The sequence below is a fragment of the Trichechus manatus genome, unplaced genomic scaffold, assembly GCF_000243295.1.
Source record: "Trichechus manatus latirostris isolate Lorelei unplaced genomic scaffold, TriManLat1.0 scaffold00015, whole genome shotgun sequence".
NCBI classification, from domain to species: Eukaryota; Metazoa; Chordata; class Mammalia; order Sirenia; family Trichechidae; genus Trichechus; species Trichechus manatus.
In genome coordinates, this window is record NW_004443951.1 from 7,397,422 (window position 1) to 7,423,257 (window position 25,836).

At 42.2% G+C, this 25,836-nt stretch overlaps 1 protein-coding gene across 2 annotated transcripts in view; it reads left to right on the forward strand.

Annotated features, from left to right (window-relative positions):
- The window catches only part of AGBL4 (AGBL carboxypeptidase 4), a 1,625,978-nt gene that overhangs the window by 1,549,245 nt on the left and 50,897 nt on the right, over positions 1–25,836 (forward strand). For both annotated transcript variants that reach the window (XM_012554276.2, XM_023727093.1), the window contains exons 10-11: positions 18,079–18,231; positions 21,095–21,257. In XM_012554276.2, coding sequence (XP_012409730.1) covers positions 18,079–18,231; positions 21,095–21,257 — 316 coding nt within the window. The remainder of the gene's footprint in view (positions 1–18,078; positions 18,232–21,094; positions 21,258–25,836) is intronic.

Below are 25,836 nucleotides of genomic sequence, written 5' to 3' on the forward strand. Positions count from 1 at the left end.
CATCCACCCACCCACCCATCCATCCATCCATCCATCCATCCGTCCATCCATCTGTCCATCTCTCTCTCTCTATCACTCTCTAGCTGTGCTATGTCTGTATTCATAGGCAGTCACTGACTCAGAACCATCCAAGTCACATCCATCCTCACATGCAAACCCCTCCCCATAACTGCCCACCCCTCACTGCAATTTTTGAGAAACTGTGCCTTTAAAATAAGAGAGGAAAATAAACCATGGAAAGACCACTCTCTCTTATTTTAAAGGCACAGGAGTTTTATGGCCCTCCCCTACCCTCCTACTCATCTGGCTCCCAGGACTTTCTTTGAAAATTGAGCTGGCCCCACGTAGATCTGACACTGACATATTTCATAAGCCAAAAAAGCTAGGTTGAATGCCCTGAGGAGCTGATTTTGTTGAACTGTTCACACCCTGTTGAATAACCTGGGACTGCCAAGTAGTCCCCAGGTAGTTACAATAATCTACATCTTTAACAAAGATTATAAAGAGTTTGTGGTGATTTTGTCCTGTAAGCCCCTTGCCTCTGAAAGGCCTCTGAAGAAGCAATGTTGTACAGTGGAGAGCAAGTCCTGTTCTGACACTTACAAGCTTTATGACTTCAACCAAGGTACTCAACCACTCTGGGCTTCAATGTCAGAATCAACAAAATGAGGATAATAATACCTCCTACTAAGGTTGTTATAAGGATTAAGTGATCTAACACCCAATGTGAAATGTTTAGCACAGGGCCTGACTTTTTTATGGTTAGTAAATCAACTCAGAAATGGAACTCAGGTTTATTTTTGTGTTTTTGATGTATATATGTGTTTGTGTGTATAAACGCAAATGTGTTTGTGCAAGTGTAGTTGTGTATGGATCTGTGTTTTAAATTTAAATGTGCTGCTTATGACTGCTAAGACACTAGAACAAAGCCATCCGTGGAACTCTTTGTGATGATGGAAATGTTCTTCTGTGTTGTGTATTACAGTAGCCACTAGCCGCATGTGGCTATTGAGCAGTTTTGGCTTGTACATTGTACATGGAGGCTAATGCAACTGAGGAACTAAAATTTTTGAATTTAATTTACATAGTCACAAATGGCTTGCAACTACCATATTAGACAGTGAAGCCCTAGAATATACGTTTATTTTTAATTACACTTGAAATAATGATTATGGTATGAAAAAAAAATTACTGAACACCTACTGTGTCCCAGGCACTAACTCATTTAACCTATATCATCCCTGTGAGAAGAGTAATTTTATTTTGTCACCTTCCTTTTGCTGACAAGGAAACTGAGGCTTAGAGAAATAAAGTGACTCCTTCAAAATCAGATAGCCAGTTCAGGGTCTGAGCCTAGGTCCTCCAATTCTAAAGCTCATTCTCTTTTCCTGACCCATGCCCATAGTGGCACTTCCTGTCTGCAAACATCAGCTGTATTCTCAGAGCCTCAGGAAGCACTCAGGGCTTGCAGTTGGGGCCAGTGGGACTAACAACCTGCCTAACTTCCCCACATGCAGGCCTCGTTCACATTCTCAGGAATATTGAACTTTTAAAGCCAAATGGAAGTCCCAGGGGCTCCCCAGTGAGGCAGGGCTTCGTCCTCCCTGGTAGCTCTGAGTGGCACAGATGGCATTGGCCAAAGAGCTGGAGTGGTCAAGAAGGCTCCCAGGGGGACATGGACCTCAGGTACTAGGCTCAGTTGGATACAAAAAGTCTTCCATGCTGGTAAAACTGGTGATACAGCTATGGCTGTGGTAGGTTTAGAACTCAGTGAGAACCAGATGTGACTAGAGTGGAAGGTAGGGCTGGGAAACAACTAAATTTTAAAAATGTACTCACAAACCTCTCTGTGGCACTGTCTGTGGCTCAAATATTTTCTGAGCACCCTTTCCTATGCTCATTGTAGCACTTCTGTTGAGCACGGGCAAGCTGTTGGTAGGTCTCATCTTGGGAGGGAAATGATAGCATGATTTGAATGAGGCAGATGGTTGACCTAAATGCCTAGGTATAAGGTGACAGGACTCAGCCTAGTATGGCTGGAGTTTGAATGGAAAGGAAGGAACAGATGAGAGTTGCTACTAGTTGCTGAGCACCTACTGTAAAAAGACATGATTATTCCATTCTATAGATGCAGCTCAGAAAGAGTAACTTGCCCAAGGCTACACAGTTAACAAGTTGTGGAGCCAGATTTGATTGAGGTAACTTTTACTCTGAAACCCATGCCCATTCTAGCATACAACATGCTGCTTTTACAAATGAGAACGTTATTTCAAGTGAGGAATCCTGTAGAACTCAGATGGAGGGTTACATGGGTGTTTGTGATATAATTCTTGTATTTTTCTGGGGGAGCTGAATTTGAAATGCCCTATAATTTTACAAAAATGTATAGCTCAGGCCTTGTTTCTCTCCTCCTTTCTATCTACATTCCCCTTCTTGGTGACTGAATCTAGCATCATAGCATTAGATACTAATCTACAAGCTGTCCACTCTCAAATTCACAGCCCTAGCCCAGGTCTTTGTCCTGTACTCCATACTCCCCATATCTACAGCCTACTTAGCAGCGCCACTTAGATGTCTAAGGGACATCGCCAAGTCATCATGTCCACAACTGAACTCCTGACCCTCCTCTCTACAGCTGCTCCAGCCTCAGTCCTCCCAGTGTTAGTCGATGGCAACTTCTTTCTTCGACTCACCCAGGGCAGAAACTGCGGACTCATTCTTGACTCCTCTCTTTTTCTCACTCACCACCTCCAGTCTGCCAGGAAATCCTGTCAGCTCTACTTCAGAATATATGCAGAATTTGACCACCTCTCTCTCACCTGTATTGCTACCACCCTGGTTCAAGCTGCCATCACTTCTGGCTGGATGACTGCAATAGTCTGCTTCTAGTCTTGCCTCCCTACAATTTTTTTTCTCAACATAACCATCAAAATAAGCCTCTTAAGGTACAAAAAGATCATCTCTCTCCACTGTATCAAACCCTGCAATGACTCTTTATTTCACTTACAGCAGCCTATAATGAGACCTACCCTACATTACCTCTCTGAACTCCTCTCCTATGACTCTCCCCACTGCTGACTCTGCTCTGGGTACACTGCCTTCCTTGCTTTTCCGTGATCTCTTTAGTCATGCTCCTGCTCTAGGGGCTTTATGCTGGCACTTTCCCAGGTCTGGCTCCAGACTGTGTGTATAGTTTCCTCTTGTTATAAATAGATCGCTCTGGCTGCAGGATGTAAAATGGATTTGGGTGGGAGATAGAGAGGGAGAGGGAGGAGGAGGTGTTGTAAGTGGAAGTAGAGAGGCCAGCTGGGAGGCTACTGCAATAGTCTAGACCCACAGCAGCCAATGTCGCACAAGCCAAGCCACTGGCCTCTTTGCCCAGGGCCTTACAGACTATTAAGTGTCAGAGTTAGGATGACTTTTAGAGATTATCTAGTGCAATCCCCTTATTTGAGAGATGAAACTGATGCCCACAGGCAAGGAGGGGATTTTCCCACAGCTGCAAAGCAGAGTTGGCACAAGAGCTCCCGTCTCCTGATATGATCTTTTGCCTACTATGATGTTTCTCCCATATCACAAGACCATGATAAATGCAGAGATTTTACTATTGCCAACCTTCTATTACTAACCTCCTTACTTCCACCCCAATCCTTCCTTCGTTTTTCGTGACTGCCCCAGTTTTCTTAAATGCTGCCAAGTCACCTCAAAGGCAGGAATTCAGTTCTCCCTAAACAAATCAATTTTTACAAATAACAAATAAATCTTCCCCTAGAAGTCTGAGCATGTCCTCCAGAGAATACAGAAATTTGTACAAGGTGTCTTGGAAGTAGATAGAAAAAACTAATTTCATTTTTTAGAGAAGAAGGAAAAAAACAAAAGCCCAAATACAATTTTTCTGATGCCTGATAATATGCTTTTTTCATCTCTCATTTCCCCGCAACTATTTTGTCTTAAGACTCTGGGTGCCTGTGGGAAGCTGCTGTGTGATTTTTATCTCCATGATTAAAGTGTTACACTTTATTGAGTTCTTTACATCAGCAGCAAAATCTGCAATGCAGGATTTTACATAACACCTCATTTTCTTCTTGCACCATTACTGTTATTAACCTGGTGGCAATAAACAGAAAATACAGCTTTGCTTGTGATGTACTCTTTATTTTTGTTCCAATAATGAGAAGAAAAAAGAGGAAAGAATCCACAGAGAATAGGGAAGAATTTTTACCCATTATATCCCTTCCATGTCTTCCTTTCTTTCTCTTTATTCCATGATAGCGTTTCTCACAGAAGAGAAAGGATGAAGATTGTCTCTGCTCAAGGATATTTTTTTCTCCATCATTAATTAATCCATTCATTCATTCAGTAAGGATTTTCTCAGTACCTACTATGTGCTGGGCACTGTGCTAGGTGTTGGAGATAGAAAGATCAATACCATGTGATTCCAGGTCTTGAGGAGTGCTTGCTCCAGTGGGGGACATAGATATTCAAAGCAGTAATAGTGAAACAGTAAGATGAATATAATGTAAGTGGAGGGTTGAGTGACAATATAAGTGAAAGAAGGCTGATCAACTGTACTTGGTTTGTACCAGATGGGCTAGGGAAGTCTTTACAGAACAAGCAATGCTTGTGTTGGGCCCTAGAGAATGGCTAGGTAGGGCAAAGCATTCTTGGCTAAGGGAACAGCATGAACGATGCCTTGGAAATCACAGAAGAGTCAGGCACAATCAAAGCTGTCAATTTGTCATAGGATGCTGGTTAGCAGACAGTAGGAAAAAAGGTTGGAGATAGAGGCAGGCCATCAAGAATTTGGTATTAATATATGGAAAATATATCCCATGCTTGCCATTAATTCACTCTCTTGGCTTCCCTAAGACAAGGCAAAGATTAGACAATCAAGGCAGTATGATGAAGTGGGAAAAACTTGTACTGTGGATAAAAGATCTAGGTTGTATCCTGAGTTCTGCCCCTTACTAGCTGCAGAGTGGTATATTCATCTGTAAAATGGATATGGTGAGAATGAGGTAATGATCGTGAATATGCTGTGAGTTGTACAAGTTGTTAATAACATTTCGCATGTCAGAGGAGAGGGGATAGGGGCCCAAAGTTCCAAACAATTCAAAGAGCCAGAGAAGCCACCAACTTATTCTGACTTTGATAAGGGCTTTAATGTAAATGTGGATGAAGAAGCCTGCGCTATTCTGGGACTTTCCTTCAAATCAAGAGATAAAGCCTGGTTTGTTACCCACACTTCCTTGTCCTACTCTTTCTCAGTTCTCATAATTGCTCCCTCACTTCTCTCTGCTTTCTGGCTGAGCTACACGGTCATAAAAATCAAGTCTCCCTTTCCAAGGGAGTGAAAGCCTGTAGCAAAGTACTAGCCTTGAGAAAACCCCTGCCCTCATCCCATTTACATTACAGTAGGACGCCCAGGTGTCTGATTATGTACATTTAGGTGTTTTTGTTGTTGTTTGTTTGTTTTTATGTCTTATTCTGATTTTATATCCTATCAAAAAAGGTTTGTTCAATGATAATGCTTAACTATTTTAATAAAGAGCTCTATTTTTATACAAAACACGCAATTAAACGGGCAAATATGTGCCTTTTACCGAAATAGCCATATTTAGGAAAAACCAACTTGTTTGAATCACAACATCATAACTGAGATCATAGAACATCTGATAGCATCTTACTCTAGCGAGGACAAGCATCTAGCAGGCCAACATCACACTCAAACTTATAAGGAGATGACGTCCCCAGTCTCAGTGAATGACCTCACCATCCACTCAGCCACCCAAGCCAGGAACCTGGGAATCAGTTGAAACTTGATTTTCTTAGGTCCCATATGGAGCACTAACCATCCCACTTTATAACAGGCCTCATCATCCCTTCTTCTCATCCTCCCTGCTCACGCTTGAATTCAAAACCTTACCATTTGTCATGAGCTCTCACTTGGACTATAGCAAAAGTGCCCAAACTATTCTACATGACTTTTAGTCTTATAAACTCCAGTTCTTTCTCATTACAACCCCCAGAACAGTCTTTCCAAAATGCAAATGTAATCATGTTACACTTCCACAGAACACCTTTGTGGTTCTCTGTTTTCTACTTTACAAGAAAAGTTCTGACTCCCTAGTAGCTTACATGGCTGGCCTCGCATGCACAAATCCATGCAGCCTCTCAGGTCACTTTTCTCATACCACCATGCTCATGTCCTTCACTCAAATCATGCCAAACATCTTACAGCTCCCTTAATGGGCCAGGTGGGTTTTGATCTTGGTGCTTTTGCTCACACGGTTCCTTCTACCTAGAATGTTCTTCTCTCCACTTGGGGGCTCCTTTCCTTATCATCCACTTGGTGAGTACCTACTCATCTTTAAAGACCTCCCCCCTCCATAAATCTTTCCTGACCACCCAATAAATTGATGGTTGTTTCATCTGTACCTTCACTCAGTTTTCACATACATCTCTCATAGCACCTGAAAGGCTTGTATACTCTCATTTGTTTCCTTGTCTGTCTTCCCACACTGTACTATGAAAAGAAAATATGGAAAAGGGAGGACAGGAGAAGAGAAGTAATGAAGAGACAGAAGAGAGAAGTGGCAAGAAGGAACAAGGAAGATGAGGGAGGAGTAGAGGGAAGGGGAAGAAAGAGTAAAAGAAAAAAGATAGGATTCCTGCGTGTACCTTTCATCCCCTTTCCTCGTCTCCTGCAACCACCTACACTGAATAAAATAGATAGGGACTCTTATTTTTCTCCAGGATAAAGTACGTAATTACAGAATGAAATGTTGGCATCCTTTTACACTTCTCTGAAAAACAATGATGTGTACTCTGCCAAGTGGAAGATTGCATTAGCATGAGGAAATGGTCTTGCAGTAGGCTGTCCCCACAGGGCCATGCCCAGGAAAATGACCCTGTATTCGGGTCTTGAAGGGGATAAAGTGGGTAAGGCTATCTGTCTTCAAAAATAGTGCAAAGCAGGAAGATAAGATTATTGAAGGATATAAGAATCTCGGGACATACTGGTGGAAAGGGCTCTGAGAAGTCACTAAATCCGTTCTCTAAATGGGGAAATTGAAGCCCAGAGAAGAGATAAAAAACTTATCCAGGGTCACAAAGCAGGTTAGCGGGAGATCCAAGATGAGTTACCTGAGCAGGAAGGAATTAATATTTACTGAACCCCTAATTCAGTGATTAGGTATTGTGATCATTAAGGTTGTGTGTCATCTTGGCCAGGCCATGATTCTCAGTAGTTTGGCAGTTATAATGTAGTTTGGCAGTCATATGATGATGGGATCACTTCCATGATGAGATTTGATATAATGTGATCACCTCCATGATGGGACCTGCTGTGAGTAGTCAATCAGTTGCAAGGGAGTTTCCTTGGGGGTGTGGCTTGCATTCAATATAGGTGGACCTTCTGGCAAGGCTCTCAGGCTTTTGCTTGCTCTGGATCCTACAGCTAGCTCTTGCTCATTTGACTTCCAGTTCTTGGGACTTGAGCTAGCAGCTTACCTGCAGTCTTGCCTGCCAATCTTGGGCTCGCCAGCCTCTTTGGTTATGTGAATCAGGAGCCTGACCTATGGATTTGGGACATTTCAGCCTTTACAACTGCATGAGTCATTTCCTTGATATAAATCTCTCTTTATATATATTTATATGCTTTACTGGTTTTGCTTCTCTTGAGAACCCAGCCTAAGACAGGTATATATAGTTACCTCTCCAGATCAGCTAACAACCTGCTGCAGTAGGTATCCTCAATCATTCAGCCCACAAATACTTGTATTTACTGAGTTCCTGATACGCACCTGGCTTTCCCAGGTAACCAGAATGCCTCAGTATCATTGGCCTACGATTTATAATGAAGCAACATTAACTTTTAATTATCAAATTAAGATGACCCTCATCTCTCACTGGCTTAAATATTATAACTTAGTCCCCTTTCTTAATTATCAAATTAAAATTACCCTCAGTTCTCACAGGCTTAAATACTATATCTCAATCCTCTTCTTAATTGAGAACTTATTTTGGCTTGCCTTCCAGCTCATACTGGGACTTCCTGAGGGAAGGTTAGGCTTTCCAACTTGTATGTAGGTTTACCCTCCGTGCAGAAATGGCCATGTGGGGTGACCCCTAAGGGCAAGGCCTTGGAGCTGGTGAGATATAAATTAGAATCCCAGTTCAGCCCCTAACTTGCTGTGAGATCTTGGCAAGCCAGTTTCTGAGCTTCTTCTGAGAAATTCAGATCGTGATCTTATCCAGTTTAATGGATTGTTGAGAGAAGCAAATGAGCCAATTGGTGTGACAATGGTTTTATACAAATGTGCAAGATGATGGTTATTGTCAGTAGATTTCCTATTGGACAGGAATGAATTCATATTTTTGTAAACTGAGTCCCCAGTCTCTCTCAACTCTATGCTCCCATGAGGCCTGCACATCTCCTTCAAATCTTTCATTGCACGAGCAATTACTTATAAAATGTCCCTCTTCCTTGCAAAGTTCTGAATCCAGGAGGTCCTTATTCCCCAGTGCCAAGCCAAGCACAGCACCTGCGCAGAGCATTGCTATGTGACTGAATAGAAAGTATTAAGAGTGTCTAAGCTGCCAGATGTTTTGCTAAGCAGAATACCAGTTACCTCATTTAACCTCATGACGATGCTGTGAAGTTGGGATTATAACCCCCAATTTTCAGATGAAGAAACTGAGACTGAGAGAGGGAAAGTGATTTGTAGATGAAGCTCAACTGTGGCTAACCTGACACTTAAAGCCAAGTCTACCAGACCCCAAAACTATGCTACCCTCATGACTGCTCTTCTTCTGTCACCATCACTGTTGTCACAGTCATCATTGGGGTCACCAGTCACTGATATGGGGAGTGGGAAACAGAGGTCAGGAGTTCCTCCTTTGCCCTGGAAATGACTGTTATGAACCCAGAACTCCTGTGTACAGCTTCCAGTCTCTCTCCACCCCGTCCCATCCCCGCACCACACACACACAGAGGTGAACGAGGGGGATGGAAGCAGGGGAAAACTCCCTCCTGCCAGGCCAGACCTGCCTCTTCCGGGGTCCTCAGAAGGTGGAGATGCGGAAATACCTCTATTTACATGTGGACTTTACTTTTCACTTCTAAGTAGACTCAGATTTTAAGAGACAAATTGTAAGTAGAAAAATATGCATTCACTCCCCTTCTTGCTGCTTGCTACTGATTTATTTCCCCACTGTTAAACATTACTGTCACCATTTCCTTTGTCCTGAAGTTTATCCTGCTGAGCCCAGAGAGACCACAGATGCAGGGGCTGGGCCATTCTGAGATGAAGAAAGGCTCAAGTTTAAATCTCAGTTCTGTCACCAGAAGCACTTTGCTCCAGCTTCCTCACATGATGATAATAGTACCTACCACATAAGATTGTTATAAGGCCATACATGTGAAAGGTATAGCACTACACTTGATACATAGGAAATGCTCAATAAATGCCAATGCCATTTGATGATGTCATGGGTAAGAGCGTGGATTGTAGACCCAGACTGCTTGGATTCTGCCAGTTTCACCTATGTGATCTGGGGGCTTCCCCGCAAGTTACTTAGTAATCTCTCTGTTCCTGAGTTTCCTCATCTGTAAATGGTTTTTCAATCTCAAAGGGATGTGGGAGGATTAAGGAGTCCCAGGCACGCAGTAGGAACCCTGGTGGTGAAATGGTTAAGAGCTCGGCTGCTAACCTAAAAAGGTTGGCAGTTTGAACCCACCAGCCACTCCTTGGAAACCCTATGGGGCAGTTCTTCTCTGTCCTATAGGGTCCCTACGAGTCAGAATCAACTCCACGGCAACAGGTTTTGGTTTCACAGTAAGGCAATTCCCATGCAGTTTCCTTCCTCTCTGAACTGACAGTACTGAGAGATCCTATCAGGCTTAGCCTCCCAAAAACTCATTGATGGTGGGTATGGATGGATGGGAGGAGCAAAGGACTTCCAGACAACTCTCCATAAAGCTGAGATTTGCCCCAGGAAGCTCTTACCTCCTCCACTTCCGTTTTCCCCCCAGGCTTTGGGGAAGAAAGTCAAAATCTATTCTTTTTGTTATCAGCTAAAATATTTCACTGTTTTTCAGAATGGAAAGTACTATTTCTGGAAGTAAGGGCATATGTTCTAAGGCAGAACTGAGTTTTCAGAAAAATTAAGAACTATTTCTTTAAAAGCAACCAAACAAAACAATGTAAAGGTCCTTTTCCATGCATGCTATAGATCTCTGCGGAAAGATTGGCAGTTCAAGTCCACCCAGAGGTGCCTTGGAAGAAAGACCTGGTGATCTACTTCTGAAAAATCAGCCACTGAAAACCCTGTGCAGCACAGTTCTACCCGGATACACATGGGGTCACCATTAGTTGGAGTTGACTTGATGACAACTGGTTATAGATCTCTGCAGTGACACAGTTTTAAGCCTTACCATGAGCAGGGTAAAAATTGCCTTGCTAGACTACAAGGTCACAGAGAACACAGTGGGAGGCAAGGCATGGCTTTGGAGCCGGAGGCCTGGGTTTGGTCCCAGCTTTGCTACTTCTTGCTGTGTAACCCTGAGCAAGTTACTTAATCTCTGAACTCTAGCTTCCCCCTCTGTAAAATAAAGCTCGCCCTTCTCAATTCACCATCATCCCTACCTAAGCTTCAGTTTCTTCCCCGTTGCCAAAGCTGGGATAAACACCTCTACTCTTCCTGCCTTATTGGATCGAATATGTGAACATGTTAAGTAAACTCTGATGTACCGCCCAGGTGTGAAGGGCTTGGCACCACATCACAGCACCAAGCCAGGTTTTGGCCTGTGCCAAGCAAGGTGAAGCAGGAAAGCAGTTCAGAATGTACAAAGAAAACCCATTTCCTCCCTGCGGTCTAGGAGGAAGCAAACTCCACACTAAATTATGTAGCAAATATGCCCCAAGGTAGTTTTAATTTTATTGGCACTGATTTTAATTTACTCTTTAGGCCCCTGATTGCGGGATGAGCTATTGGCTGCTGGCAAGGGGACAGCCGTTCATCACTTGGTTTTAATTAAGGCTCTTAAGTTTGGAAGGAAAGAACAGAGAAGCTTTTTCCTCCTTCTATTTTTATTCCCAAGTTATAATTAAGGGCCCTGCATTAGTGACACACCCCTTGCTCTGACATGGCCACAGAAAACCATTGCATTTGTCTGCTGGCAAAACTTAAATTCATTTATTCATTCATTTAATTCATCCGTCTTTCCATCAATCCATTTTCTCATTCATTTCTTCATCAATCCTATAATGATAATGTACTGTATACCAGATCTTGTTCTGGTCCTGTGGATTTAAAAATAAAAAATCAACAATATATAATCCCTGCCCTCAAGGAACTCACATTTTAATGTGAGATGGATATAAACAAGAATTACCATGCCACTTAGTAAGTGCCATGAGAGAGATAAATACCTTGAATTGGGAAAGCATAGAGGATGCTGTTAACTCAGGCTGAGGAATAAAATAAGGCTTTTTGAATTGATGTTTTATACTAGTCAGGGTGAATAATATCAGCTACTGTTACAAACAATCCCCAAATCTCAGTAACTTAATACAGAAAAGGTTAATTTCTCTCTCACATCACTGTCTGATGCATGTCAGGTGACTTCCTGGCCATTTTGCTCCAAATGTTGAGTCAGTGACATAGGCTTCTTCCTTTTTATAATGCCATCATTTTAACAAGTAGCTTCCATGCAGAAGGGAAAGAGAAAATGTGGGTGATTGTGTATGAGTTTTACGACCAGGCCTGCGAGTGGCAGTTATCACCTGGACTCATAGCCCATATGATCCCAATCAGTTGGCAAGGGATGCTGGGAAATGTCTTCCATTACCTAGGAATAGGAAATGGAATCAATGAGCATCTTTCCAATTCCTACCTTAAATTTTAAGGTTAGGTCAAAGTTAGCCAAGTATGCCAAACATACCAAGCCCGTTGCCATCAAGTTGAGCCGAGACTGACTCATAGCAACCCTATAGGACAGAGTAGAACTACCCTCGTAGAGTTTCCAAGGAGTGGCTGGTGGATTCAAACTGCTGACCTTTTGGTTAACAGCTACACTGTTAACCACTGTACCACCAGGGCTGCTAGCCAAGTGTAGAATTAGAGAAATGGCATTCTAGACAGAGGAGATATTGTGTGTAAATGTAGAGACAAAAGTCACAAGCATAATGGTTCAAGATATTCCAGGTACCTCCATGTAACTTGAGTGTAGAGTATCAGACCAGAAGTGGCAAGAGCTGAGATTGGACAAAGGATATGAAACAGATCATACAGGGCCTTTTAAAACATTTTAAGGGGCTTGGGTTGTATCCTGTGAATAATAGAAAACCATAGAACAGTTTTCCCTATGGAATTGACATGGTTTCTTGGATTTAAAAAAAAGATCAATCTGAAGAAGGAAAGAAACCAGTTAAGAATCTATTGTAGTAGACCAAGTAAGAGACAATGAGGGCTTGGATCAGACATGACCCCTGTCCTCAAGGAGCTCATAGGTAGACATATACATATTTATCAGACAGATTAGGCATACAGTAATAAGTACTAATATCAAGACCCAAGCAAAAAACTATGGAGAATTAGGGATTTATTTTAACTGACAATTAGGAGAAATCAAGAGAACATTACAGAAGGCATATCTCCTCTATCTCACCCAACTACCACTTTTACAGATGAGGAAATTGAGGCTTAGCAAAAGGATGTTATTTGCCCTTGGTCACAGATTATGTTAACATTAAACCAGAACTAGAAACGCTCCCCCTGTCCGGAGCTTTTCGTGCTTCATTCTAACTGGGCCAACACAAGTCCACAAAGCCAGTTTAGGCACAAAGCATGATCAGGATGTTATTGGAATTAATATTTGTGTGTCTTCGATATTTGCAGCAAAGTGCTGAATGTGTAATGAAGAAGAAAAAGAAAGGCCTCAAACTCAACCCTATTCATGTAAATCTCCTTTTGTCTACTCTATTTCCAATCCTTAGAATCTCATGGTGGGAAAGGATCCTAGAAATTAATAATCCTCTCACATTGTTTTGGGGGTACTAGCGCTGGTGGCACAGTGGCTAAGAGCTTGGCTAGTCTGTGTTAGTTATCTAGTGCTGCTATAACAGAAATATCGCAAGTAGATGGCTTTAACAAAGAGAAATTTATTCTCTCACATTCTAGGAGGCTAGAAGTCCAAATTCAGGGCACCAGATCCAGGGGAAGACTTTCTCTTTCTGTTGTTTCTGGGGGAAGGTCCTTGTCATCAGTCTTCCCCTGGTGGAAGAGCTTCTCAGCACAGCGACCTCTGGTCCAAAGAATGCTCTACGCTCTCTGCTCTCGGTGCTTCTTTCTTGGTGGTATGAGGTCCCCAGGTCTCTCTGTTCACTTCTCTCTTTTATATCTCAAAAGTGATTGACTTAAGACCAAATGGAATCTTGTAGATTGAGTCCTGCCTCATTAACATAACTGCCACTAATCCCATCTCATTAACATCATAGAGATAGGATTTATAACACATAGGAAAATCACATCAGATGACAAAATGGTGGACAATCACACAATACTGTTAATCATGGCCTAGCCAAATTGATACATATATTTTTGGAGGACACAATTCAAACTATGACAGCTGCTAACCAAAAGGTCAGCAGTTCAAATGCACAGCTGCTCCTTGGAAACCCTATGGGGCAGTTCTACTATGTCCTATGGGGTCGCTATGAATTGGAATCGACTCAATGGCAATGGAGTTTGAGCCAATGTAATTAGACATGATAAATAAATTAGAAACGTAACACTGAAACGGAGGAGATAAAATTATTACGTACAGGTGATAAGATCACATACCTGGAAAACAGTGTCCCCTTTATTCACCCTCTTCTCCAGGCATCCTCACCTCCTTACTGTTACTCAAACATGCCAAGAACATGTGACTTTTGCACTTACTTCTCTTTCTCCGTGGAATACTCTTCTGCCTGATATCGTCAAGGCTCCCTCTCCTACTTCATTCCGGTCTCTGTTGTTGCAGTACCATTACTTTCTATTCTTTTACCCTGTTTTATCAGTCTCCATGGCATTAAAACCTCTTGACAGCTTATGTATTTATTAACTGATTTCTTTGACATCAGGAGCTTATCTGTTCTGTTCAGTGTTATATCACTAGTGCCCAGAATACACCTTGGCCAGTGCCTAGAACTGTATCTGACACATAATAACCAAAAAAACAAAAACAAAAAAATCCATTGCTGTTGAGGTGATTCTGACTCATAGCAACCCTATAAGGTACTGAGTAAGTATTTGTTGAGTAATTAACAAATGAATATCCAATAAAATCCAATGAGAAATTACAACAAATTATAATAGAATTAATGAAGTGTCTAAGGACAAACAATATGCTGAAACCAAAAGTCTTTATACAAATAACCATCAGTTAGAGGATTTAATGAAAGGAAAGATCACATTTATAACAGCGAATAAAAAAGATACATTGCCTAAGGACTATGTGGGGGAGGGGGAAACACTTAAAAAATTTTCCTGCTGTACCCAAAAGAAAACTTGAGTAAATGACAAGGCAAAGCATATTCTTAGATGGGGAAGCTCAAAGTCATAAAAATCAATTCTTTCTAGATTATCCTGTCAATTTAATATGGTGCTATTACAAACATTGAAAATATTGACAGGAGTTTTGGGGGGTGGGGGAAAAGTAAACAAGCTAATTATAAAAATCATGTAAAAATACAAGAAAATCTAGGAAAATTCTGAGAAAGAAGGCCTCCATATAGTAAAATATATTATAAACTTTAAATAATTAAAACTGTGGTACTGACACACAAATATATAATGATTGGAACAGAATAGAAAGTTCAAAAATCAACTCAAATGCGTACAAAAAATTTTATATGATAAAGATGACTTCAAATCAGTGGGAAAAGCTAAACAATTCAACAAATGGTATTGGGACAATTGGTTGTTATCTAAAAATAAAAAATAAAATTTAATCCTTACCTAACAACCTACATCTAGACAAATTGAAATTGAAATACAATATTTAAATGTGGAAAATGGGACAGTAAAAGCAACAGAAGAAACAATGAAAGAATTAGACCCAGAAGCCACAAAAGATTACTCAATCTAACCATACATTTAACAATTTCTGCAGGGAAAACAGTACTAGTAGCCGTAAAGCCAAAAAACAAATGACAAACTGAGTTGAAATAATTTTTATGCTACTCATAAAGACTGATTTATCTAATATATAGTTTCTACAAATCAAAAACTAAAGACTAACCACCCTTTTTTTAATGGACAAAAGATATGAACAGACAATTTGTAGAAAAGAAAATGCAAAGTTCTTAAACATAAAACATGCTCAACTATATAATAAAAGACAGTAATAAGAGAAATTCAGATTCAAACTGATCTTCTATATCATTTCTCACCATCAAATTGGTAAATATAAAAAAATTTTATTACACCATGTTGTTGAGGTAATCAAGAAAGAGGCACTGCTGTCCATTGCTGGGAGTGTAAACTGGTTGCTCTAAGGAGGCCATTTTGTCAATATTTATTAAAATTGCAAATGCACATAGGGCCCTGAAATTCCATTTCTAGGAATTTATTCTGCATGTAGTTGTATATGTGTGAAGTGATATATATACACAATCAATTACTAAGACATTTTTGTAACAGGAAAAGATTGGAAACAACTTGACTGTCCATCAGTATTTGTCTGGTTAAATAGTTTATATGTGGCTATTAAAAAGAATGTGGTAACTCTTTATGCACCGAGAAAGAATCACCTCCAAGATATATTAAGAGAAGAAAGCAGATCTGAGTAGTGTGTATAGTGTGCTACCATTTGTGTATGTGAGTGTGTGCGTGTGTGTGTGTGGCTAGGGGGAAAGAATATTTACTTTTATATGCATAAATTTTCTCTGAAAGGATACATGAGAACCTGATAACATTAGTTGCCTCTGGGGCGTATAAGTGGGTGACTGGAGGACATGGGTGAGAGGGAGAATTTTCACTGAAAATTCTTCCATACCTTTGATTTTTGAACCATGTCAATAAATCCATCTAATTCACCTCCTGGTTATTAAAAATGAAATTACATTAGTTGCCAGGTGTCAGAATGAGGTAGTTGAAACCACACCAGAGTGCTTATTAGAAGAGCCAGATTCTAATTCTTGCTTCTTCACTACTTGCTGACTGGCTTTAAGCAAGCAGCCTTCTCACTCAGGGCCAATCCCAAGAAGGTCAGAGGAGCTGGCCTCCAAGGCCCTCTCTAGCTCTAACATCCAGAGATATAAATTGCAGTTTTTCCTTACACATCTCTTAAGTCATTTCTCTACCTCCTCCTTTCCTCGGCAGCTCATCAAAAGCTCAGAGGAAAAGACAGACAATTGAAGAAAATAAAATTGCAAAGATGACTTTTATAGGGCTCCTGTTGAATCATTGTGTATTCCACCTCCAAAGCTGAAAACGATGAGTTTAATATCACACAGAGCAGTGCATCTTGTATCTCTCCAAAGACAGCTTATGCTACCCAGAGCACTAGAAGCTCAGCAAGACATAATTTTTCACTCCAACTCTGAGGCAAATGAAATGACAGTCACTGAGCCCACATTCTAGAAGCAACATGGTTTTCATTTGGTTTTAACTTCGTTTGAAAGTGTTCCAAGGAGGGAGAATCCTTCTAAGCTCAGACTTTTCTTCTTTCCCAAGACTATGTGCTAGAAAGGGAATGGAAAGGCAGCCAGGATTTGCCTCGACTGTTACTAGTGTCGGCCATTGAGAATGATAAGTTAATTGTGCTTAGGGCCTTTGTCACCCTCAAAAAAGATTAATAGAGATAAATTAGGCTGATACAGTGAAACTGTGAGAGCCGGAACTCGATGGGACCACCTTGCTTTTCCAGGTCTCGCAAGGTTTCCGCCTTTGACAGGGTGCAGTCTTACCACTTTTCTATCGCTCCTTTTAGTGGAAAATATTTGCGTTTTCCTTCTCCGACAGGTTTCTGCCTTACACAGTTTCTGGCTTTCTAAGTTTTACCGCATATAAGAAGAGGAGATAAGATTTGAGACATTGGAGATCTAATGGCCTAAAAATACCCCTAATTCCTGCCAATCCATTATGGTATCTGGGATGATTTCTCTGGGATTACTTGTCTAGTCATTCTGCATGCAGTCACTGAGCATCTTTCAGATGTAGGCACCAGACTCTTTACAGACAGTCCCCCTACCTTTAGATTGCTCGTAGATGAGAACGTTAACAAGTAATTAAAGGTGGAAGCTAAAGCTAATTAAAACCATATAAACCTAGAAAGTGCCTTAAACATGTATAAGTAGAGAACATGGAAGGACTAGTCGACATCATCTTTACAGATTACAAAAGTTTTCTTCCATGCACTATTTATAAATTATCAGGGAGAAGGAGGACATCATGGAATGAGGTTAAATAAAAGAATTAACTAAGATATCATATGTAAAGCTCCCAAAATGATGCCAGGCACGTATCAGATATGCTGCAAATGATAGTAATTATTATAGCTGTGCTTGATCCTCACTATAACTCTCTGAGGTTGGAATTAATAATACCTATTTTTCAGGTAAGGAAGCTGAGGCTTAAAATGGAGATGTGTTTTATTCCAGGGCCCCCAGCTAGAAATGGCAGAGCTGGGGCAAAACCATAGGTAGGCCCAATGTAAATACAATTATGTTGCTTGGAAGGGATTTCTCATTAGTCAAAGAAGAAAAATTCTGCTAATACCTTTAGTCATGTAAGTATTAACTGTTTTGAGTAAGTGACATTACAACTTAACCCCCAAAATATCTCACATTTTCAGAAGACCTCTGAAGAAGGATGCTAATGGGTGTGCTTTCACACACTGAGGGAAGATGGTGTTAAACTGATCTTCACCAACCTAAACCCCTTTATTCACATTGCAAATGGCTGCTAGATCTGCTGACACATAGGGCCAGCGCTGGAAATGTGTGTGTGTGTGTATGTACTTTCTGATTCTTTTAAGACAAGCTCTGTGACCCTGGACTTCTCATTTGTTATCCTTTCTCTCAACAGAAAACAAGCCTGGAGTTTTATATTGACATCCACGCCCACTCTACCATGATGAATGGCTTCATGTACGGCAACATCTTTGAGGATGAGGAACGGTTCCAGAGGCAGGCCATTTTCCCCAAGCTCCTCTGCCAGAATGCTGAGGACTTCTCCTACGTAAGTCAAGAGTTCTTGGCCAGCCCCAGCTCCTCTCCACCCACCCCCTGCACTCTCCCTCTCACTGCCTCCCTCTCTTTCTTGTCGCTCAATTCAGAATACCTACTCTGTGCCAGGTTTTGCATGGGTGATAGAGATAAACAAGCTATGTCCATGCACTCAAGCAGCTCATCACTAGTCAGGGAGAGAGAATCTTTGAAAAGGTAACATTTGCTCTGTCTGATCTGTCTGATGAGTTGGCATTTGTTTGGTTGATCTGATTGTGGCATTAACAAAGGGAAAAAACTCACTGAGCACCTCCCAATGCCAGCCCCTGCCCAGGGTCTGCTTTCACCTAACTCAGTTCTTTTAGTATGAGCTTAGCATGTCTGCTGAAGGAGGTGTTATGCCTACCATTTTCTTCCTCCATGACCCTTTCTTGGCCTTAATTCTTTTGTCAGAAATCTGTGGGTGATGATTTTTTGCCCTCCCTACATCATAGCTTCCTGAGGGGATAAATGCAACAATAGTTATGAAAGTACTTTGCAAGCGGTAAAGAGTTCAAGATACCCCAGACTGTTGCTATTGCTACCCACCCAACATACTGATGAAGACTGGAGAGTGTAGGGTAGGGGTTAGAATAATTGGTAGCAACAAGTAATATTGGAAAGAAGCAAGGAGAGAAGATGAGGGAATCAGCATGTACTATGGGGACATGGGAGAGAGTTTTTGTACATTTTCCTTTGTTTCGATACTAAATCTCTGGGGCCTGTTATTTGCATGTGGCCAAAGGGGAAGAGGCCCACAAAGGTCATAGCAATTTTTGAAGCCGATGAGCTGAAAACTACCTGCCCATTGCTTCAGGCCTGGACATTAGTGGAGATGATGAATTTCTCCACGTGATAAGATGTGCTTCAAATCCTGGAATCTCTGAATGCCAGTTCAGGAAGGCAACGGGGAAATCATGTAACCCAGCCTCCTCTATATGCCCAAGAAGCACCTGTAGTGCAGAGAAAATGAGTGTCTGGTGCAAGGGCACCCAGCATTTGGTGGTAGAATTAAAGCAGGTGGCTTCCCCATTTGCAGCTTCACTAGGACAAAAACAGCCATGCTTGTCTCTTCAGGAATCTCTGCAGGATAGCCAGCCATGTCTTTGTGAAACCATTGCAATTTCAGAGCAGACTGTGGCCACCTGGGTCCAGGTTCCCCGGAAGAGGGGTCATAGGCCCCAGAGACTTTCACAGGGGCCTACAAAAACAGCACAGTCCTGCAACCTTATTTCTGGGCTTGCCTGATGTTCTTACATTGCCACTTTCTTAAGAGCTCAGGACTGGAGTCACATCCATCCATCGTAGGCTGATCTCTGTCTCCATTCTTCTCTGATCCTCAGTGCCCATCTTAAAAAGGAAGAGCTGGATTTCACTACATGGACTGTAAAGATCCATTTAGATCTGACATTCTATGATTTTCTGATCATTTCCTTTATAAATTATGTATACGTATATATCTCTGTTGCTTTCAGTGTCTCTATGTGTTTGTCTTCTTTGACTGTTCTCTTTCTCTCTCTCCCTCTGCTTCTTTTCCTTCTTCTTTTATCTCCTGCTGAATGAGACACATATTATTTTATTAAAACCACAGTCTGTTTATTTACTTAAATTTCCATTGGCTAGCATGGAATGCCCCTTTAACCTCAAGTGAACTGACCCTCACAACTCTGTGAAAGAGATGTTATTCAACACTTTCCAGATGAAGAAACGGAGGCTGACACAAATAAGGCACCTTGCCTAATATAACATAATCGGTCGGTGGTAGAACATATTTTGGAACAGAGGACTTGAGACTCTGACCTGCTGGCTCTCTCTCTGTCCTCTCTCTACCCACTGTGATGGGTGTTACCGACACAGTAGTGAAAAGGCAGGCGTCCCTAACGGAAGGAAACCATAGTGAAGGAGCATTAGGTGTCTGGAATCAGTTGATCCTGGATTCAAATCTATGCTTTTTCACTTACTAGCTGCAAGATACTCCATCTCTATGACCCTCAGTTTCTTCATTATCTCAGTTATCTAGTGCCGCTGTAACAGAAATACTACAAGTGGATGGCTTTAACAAACAGAAATTTATCTTCTCACAGTGTAGGAGGCCAGAAGTCCAAATTCAGAGTACCTGCTCTAGGAAAAGTCTTTCTGTCTCTGTCAGCTCTGGAGGAAGGTCCTTGTCTCTTCTGAGCTTCAGCTCCTGGGCAGTCTTCATATGGCTTGGCATCTCTCTTCCCCCATTTCTGCTTCTCTCAATTGCTTGTTTAATCTCTTATATATCTCAAAAAAGTTTGACTTACCTAGACTAATCCTGACTCATTAGCATAACAAAGAAAACCCATTCCCAAAAGGGTTTATAACCACAGGCATAGAGGTTAGGATTTACGACACATATTTTTGGGGGACACAATACAATCCATAACACTTACATATAGAGGAGGAAAATTATAACACCTACTTCAAGGGGTTATTTTGAAGCTTAAATGAAATACTACATGGGAAGCAACATTATAACGTAGAAAGCACTGTACAAATTTTAGTTCTGATTATCCTAATATAGTTGCTTCTTTATCCCCATCTACTGTTTCTGCTCCACCTGTCCCCATTCAAAATCAACTTGCCTCAAACATTTATTGAATGACAGTTACTGTGCACCCAGGACTCTGCTGATGCTTTCATTGAATTATGTTTGTTTAATCAGTTCCTATAATAATCCAGTGAAAATGGGATTAATAGCCCACTTTTCAGATGAAGAACCTGAGACCCAGAGAAGTTGTAAGATTTGCTAAAGATTCAATGGCCAACGGGTGCCCTGCTCTGATTCTCTCCTTCTACTCTGTCTTTCACAGTCCAGCACATCCTTCAACCGGGATGCTGTGAAAGCGGGAACAGGCCGTCGCTTCCTCGGTGGACTCCTGGACCACACTTCCTACTGCTACACCCTCGAGGTCTCCTTCTACAGCTACATCATTGGGGGCACCACGGCTGCTGTGCCCTACACTGAGGAAGCCTGTATCCTTAACAGGTCCCCACCGACACTGGGCCAGCTCCCATCCAGCTGCCAGGTCTGGCAGAATTTACTAGACAGGTCAAAAATTAGGTCCTCAGCTCAGGTAAGGGGTGAGACTCTGGGGTGGGGATGGAGGTGGCTGGTCCTGCTGGTGCCATCTGTGGATTGTCCTACTTGCTCCTGCTCTTCATATCGACCCGCCCCGTCCACCCCCCACATACGCACAATTGCCTCTTCTAGGTCCTCAGTCTTCTCAGGTACCCTGGACCCATGGCCAACCTATACCTCATGCTGCTCTCATCTTAGCCTCCCCTCCACTCTCTCACAAGGGAGGAAGTATTCTGCTATCTAAGGTACGTAAGTACACAGGCTAGTTGACCAGCCCCAGGGTTGCTGGGGAAGAGCTTGATGATCTTGACTCTTCCGTCTAGCCCTGTAAATATAAAACTGTGTTTTCTCTTTTCCTCTTCTGTCTTCTTGTGCTCTCTCGCTCTCTCACTCTCTCTTCTGTCTATTCGTTATTTTTCCTTTTCCTTGTTTCTTCTCCCCCTTACTTTCTCTCCCCTCCCTTCCATCTCTCCCTCCTCACCTGTCCTGTCTCTTTCTATCCCTCCTTCTTACTTGCCTTTTCTCCTCTCCTTTCTTCTTCCCATCCTCCTTTTCTCTTCATCTCTCCTCTTTGCCTCCTCTTCTTCCCTCCTGTCTTTCTCCTCTGATCCTCTGTGCATCCTTCTCTCTGCCTTTGTTATTTTCTTTGCTAAATTGCTTTTCCTCTTAGGCTCTTCACCAAATTTCTCTGAAAACTCCCAAGCTTGCCATGATGAAATTCATTGTAACTTTCTTGCTTGCTTAAGTTTTCAGGGATTATTTAGTAATTCTAATTTCGAGGTCATGGGATCAGGGTTCTAGGTCCCATCTGCTTTATATAAATTGTTCTGGATTCTGACAGATTCTGCCTTCCTTCATCCTTTTGCTTTTGGATTGACCCATTTCTCCTTTCCTAATACTTGGTTTTCTCAGATAAAGAATTATCATTAAGGAAGGAGAAAGGAGAAGCATGAAATTAACTCTCTCTGTATGTAAATTCTCTCTCCCCAGAAATGGAAGTGCTCTTTTTAGCCCTTTTTCATCCCTTGGTGAATGTGCGTGGAGTGCCTATCACTCTGTGCAGGAAAACATCCTTCTGGTCAAGGCCTGACTTACGACAAGTCCATCCAGTCCACTGTAGCCTGGTGTGGTGGCTCTGGGTGGGTCAGTTCCTTGCTGGGGATACAGGAGGCAGGTGAAGGCTCCACAGGGAAGGGAGCTGGCCCAGGTGTTAGAGAAGTGTTCCAGGCCCTGTAGAGCACTGGAGAGATCATGATAAGAATGGAGAGCCCTCTCCCTGCAGTCACCAGAGACCAAGGCAGTCAGCTTTGAATTCTGCTTTCATAACCACCTGGCTCAGGAAGGCCAAGGAGCAGGCTTCTCTGAGGCAGAGGATCCTTGGTTTCCAAAGTCTTGGGAATCTCCTGTGTGACACCCTGTCCCTCCCACTGGATGATGTATGGCTCATGACTTCTCAAGGAGCCCCTAGCTCCTGTGATACATGCTTACGTCTCATTCCATGCTGTGACTAATTTTCTCCCCCATAATATTGTGGCAAAGGAGGTAGAAGGACTTACCTGGAAGAAAAGGAGTTTGCGCATGTGCACAAAAGGGGATTCTGCAACCCTTATCCACGATGAGACATGGGTGCCTCCAGAGGAGGCCTGCACTTAGTTTGTGGTTATTTTTTAATGTCAGTTTTAGTGGGTTCTCCTCTCCTTTCTCAGTGGCTGTACATGCTTTTGTGCTGGAAGTAAATGTGTCTCTTAGTAGACTATCCCTCCCTTAGCCCAGGCCCAGGGTTTCTTCCCATCAACACCCATCCTCATTCAACAAAAGTAAACAGACCACTTAGTATGTGCCAGGAATTATACAAGGTACCAGGGGTAAAATACTGAACAAGAAAGCATGGTTCTTGACTCACAGAACTTTCAGTCTACTTGAAGAGACAGAAAGGGAAAGAAGCAATTATAATACCTATTATACATTCCGTGGTGGTGGAATTACAGACAGCTATGGGAAATTTTCATTTAACAAAAATATACTGAGCGCCTACCATAGGCCATGTAAAGGTCTAGGCACTGGGGATGTAGCAGTGAACATACTGAAGACAAAAATGTTTTTTCGTGGGGATAGGGAAACTCAAACCCAGTCTTAGGATGTCGGAGAAGGCTTCCCAGTGGAAGGGACATCCAGGCTGAGTTTTTAAGATTGAGTAAAAATTAACCAGATTTTGTTGGCAGATTGTTAGAGGGAAGATATTGCAGACACAGAGCAGAGGGAGGAAGCTGGAGCTGTAAGTGGTCCAATATCACTGAAGGACTTTGGATGCAAGGGCAAGGCTGAAACGGTAGGCTGTGAGGAATTTGAACTTGACTATAAAGGCTGTGAAGAACCATTGAAGGGTTTTTAACAGAGGTGGAAAGCTACTCTGGCTGCAGTGGGAAGACTAGATTGGAAGAGACCAAAACTAAAGGCAGGGACATATGTTACTTATGATAATCCAGGTGGGAGATGATTCAGGCCTAGACTGATGGTGGTGGTGGTAGAATGTTAACCAATTGCCAATGAATTGATTCTGACTCATGGTGATGGCATGTGTGTCAGAGTAGAACTGTGCTCCCTAAGGCTTTCAGTGGATAAATTTTCAGAAGTAGATCACTGGGCCTTTCTTCCAAGGGGCCATAGGGTGGACTCAAACCTTCATTCAACCTTTTGGTTAGCAGCCGAGCACTTTAACCATTTGTGCTACCCAGAGACTCTTGTGGAATATTAAGAATTTGGTATTGAGAAGAGTTGGTAATTTATTGCATGGGAGTGGCACTGGGGAGCAGGAGCTAGTGATTGGAAGGAGTTAACTGTGAATAGACTATGCGTGAGGCTGCGCAGGAGCTGAGCAAGCCATGATGCTGTTGGAGCCACCCTGCCTTGTTCTGTCATTCAGAGGGTGAGAACAAGCAGCTGGAGTTGCACCAGGGACACTCAGGCCAATTCAACACACGCAGGGGTGATTTAACCTGGTTCCTGTTTGAAAAAAAAAAAAAAAATTTTTTAAAATCTCATCTCATAACAAAGGGAGATTTCAGGCAGACAGATTGTGATCTTTGTTGGCTTCTGGCTCCATGTTGCCATCAGAAAAAGAAATTACATGGTCTGATGGGAATGGCAATATGGTCTGGGAGAAATTGTTCTCTGGACTGGGAGTCAGGAGGTCTGGATTCTGATGACAGCACCGACCTCATCCCAGAGAGCTCCCTTCAGCAAGTCCTCTAACCTCTCTGAGGTGATCTTCCTCATCTTTAAAAAGGGACCAAGGACCTTCATACTTTCCTAACCCCTGTTATGGGGATTAAATAGAGATATCCATGAAAAAGCATGGTGTTATGCAAAGAGAACAGACTTTAGATTCAGATGTATCTGGGTTTGAATCCTGGCTCAGCCACTAATTAGATGTGTGGCCTTGGACAACTTGCATAACCTCCTCTAGCCTCAATTTTCTAATCTGTAACAGGAGAGCGTAATAATACTTAACCTCACTGAGTTGTGATGCAGTCAAATGTATGTGTGTACTGTAAACTTTAAATATTAAGTGAAAATTGGTTAAAATATTGAAAACATTTATGTGAGTGTGAATGAGGACCCGCATTTATGTTAAAGAGGGTAGTTAGAGCTATTAGAGCAAGGGACAAATAAATGGCTGCCTAAGTAGGGCTCATGGGGCAAAGGGCCTGGATGAGGTTGCCACAGTTAAGGGCTTTGACCTCAGAACATCATTTAACAGTGGGGAATGCACAGTTCCCATGATGAGGTCACTTATGTCTGTAATCCAGAGTACCCTCTTCCCAGTATCAGGGTATGTGGAGGCCAGGTTAGTAAGCCAGAGGATGCTGGGTGAGTGTGAGATCAGGGAAGGGCTGGGAGTAGTAGGAATCCTGAGGGATATTCACCCAGACCCGCAATACAGTCCACTTCTCCACATATATGTCTATCAGTTCAGTTTTTCTTCCTGGAAAGGCACTAGCTAAATACTGCCAGAATCTTCCTCTCTGATTTCCCTTCTCCACTACTCAGGGAAGTATGGCAGTGGGCACAGTTACTGAAGTATACACAGTTACTGATGTGTACCTAGCTGTGTGACCTTGGGCTGGTCACCTCACTAAAAAGAAGAAACAAACCCATTAGTGTTGAGTTGATTCTGACTCATAGCTACCCTATAAGACCGAGTAGAACTGCCCCACAGGGTTTCCAAGGCTGTAATCTTTACAGAACCAGATTGCCACATCGTTCTCCCACTGAGCAACTGGTGGGTTTGAACTGCCAAACTTTCAGTTAGTAGATGAGCACTTTAACCACTGTGACACCAGGGATCCTTATGTCACCTCACCACTCTGAGTCTATTTCCTCAATTTCTAAAATAAAAATAATAGTAACCACTTTGTGGGTTATTGGGAGGATGAAATGATGCGATGTATCTGTAATCTCCTGGAACTGCCT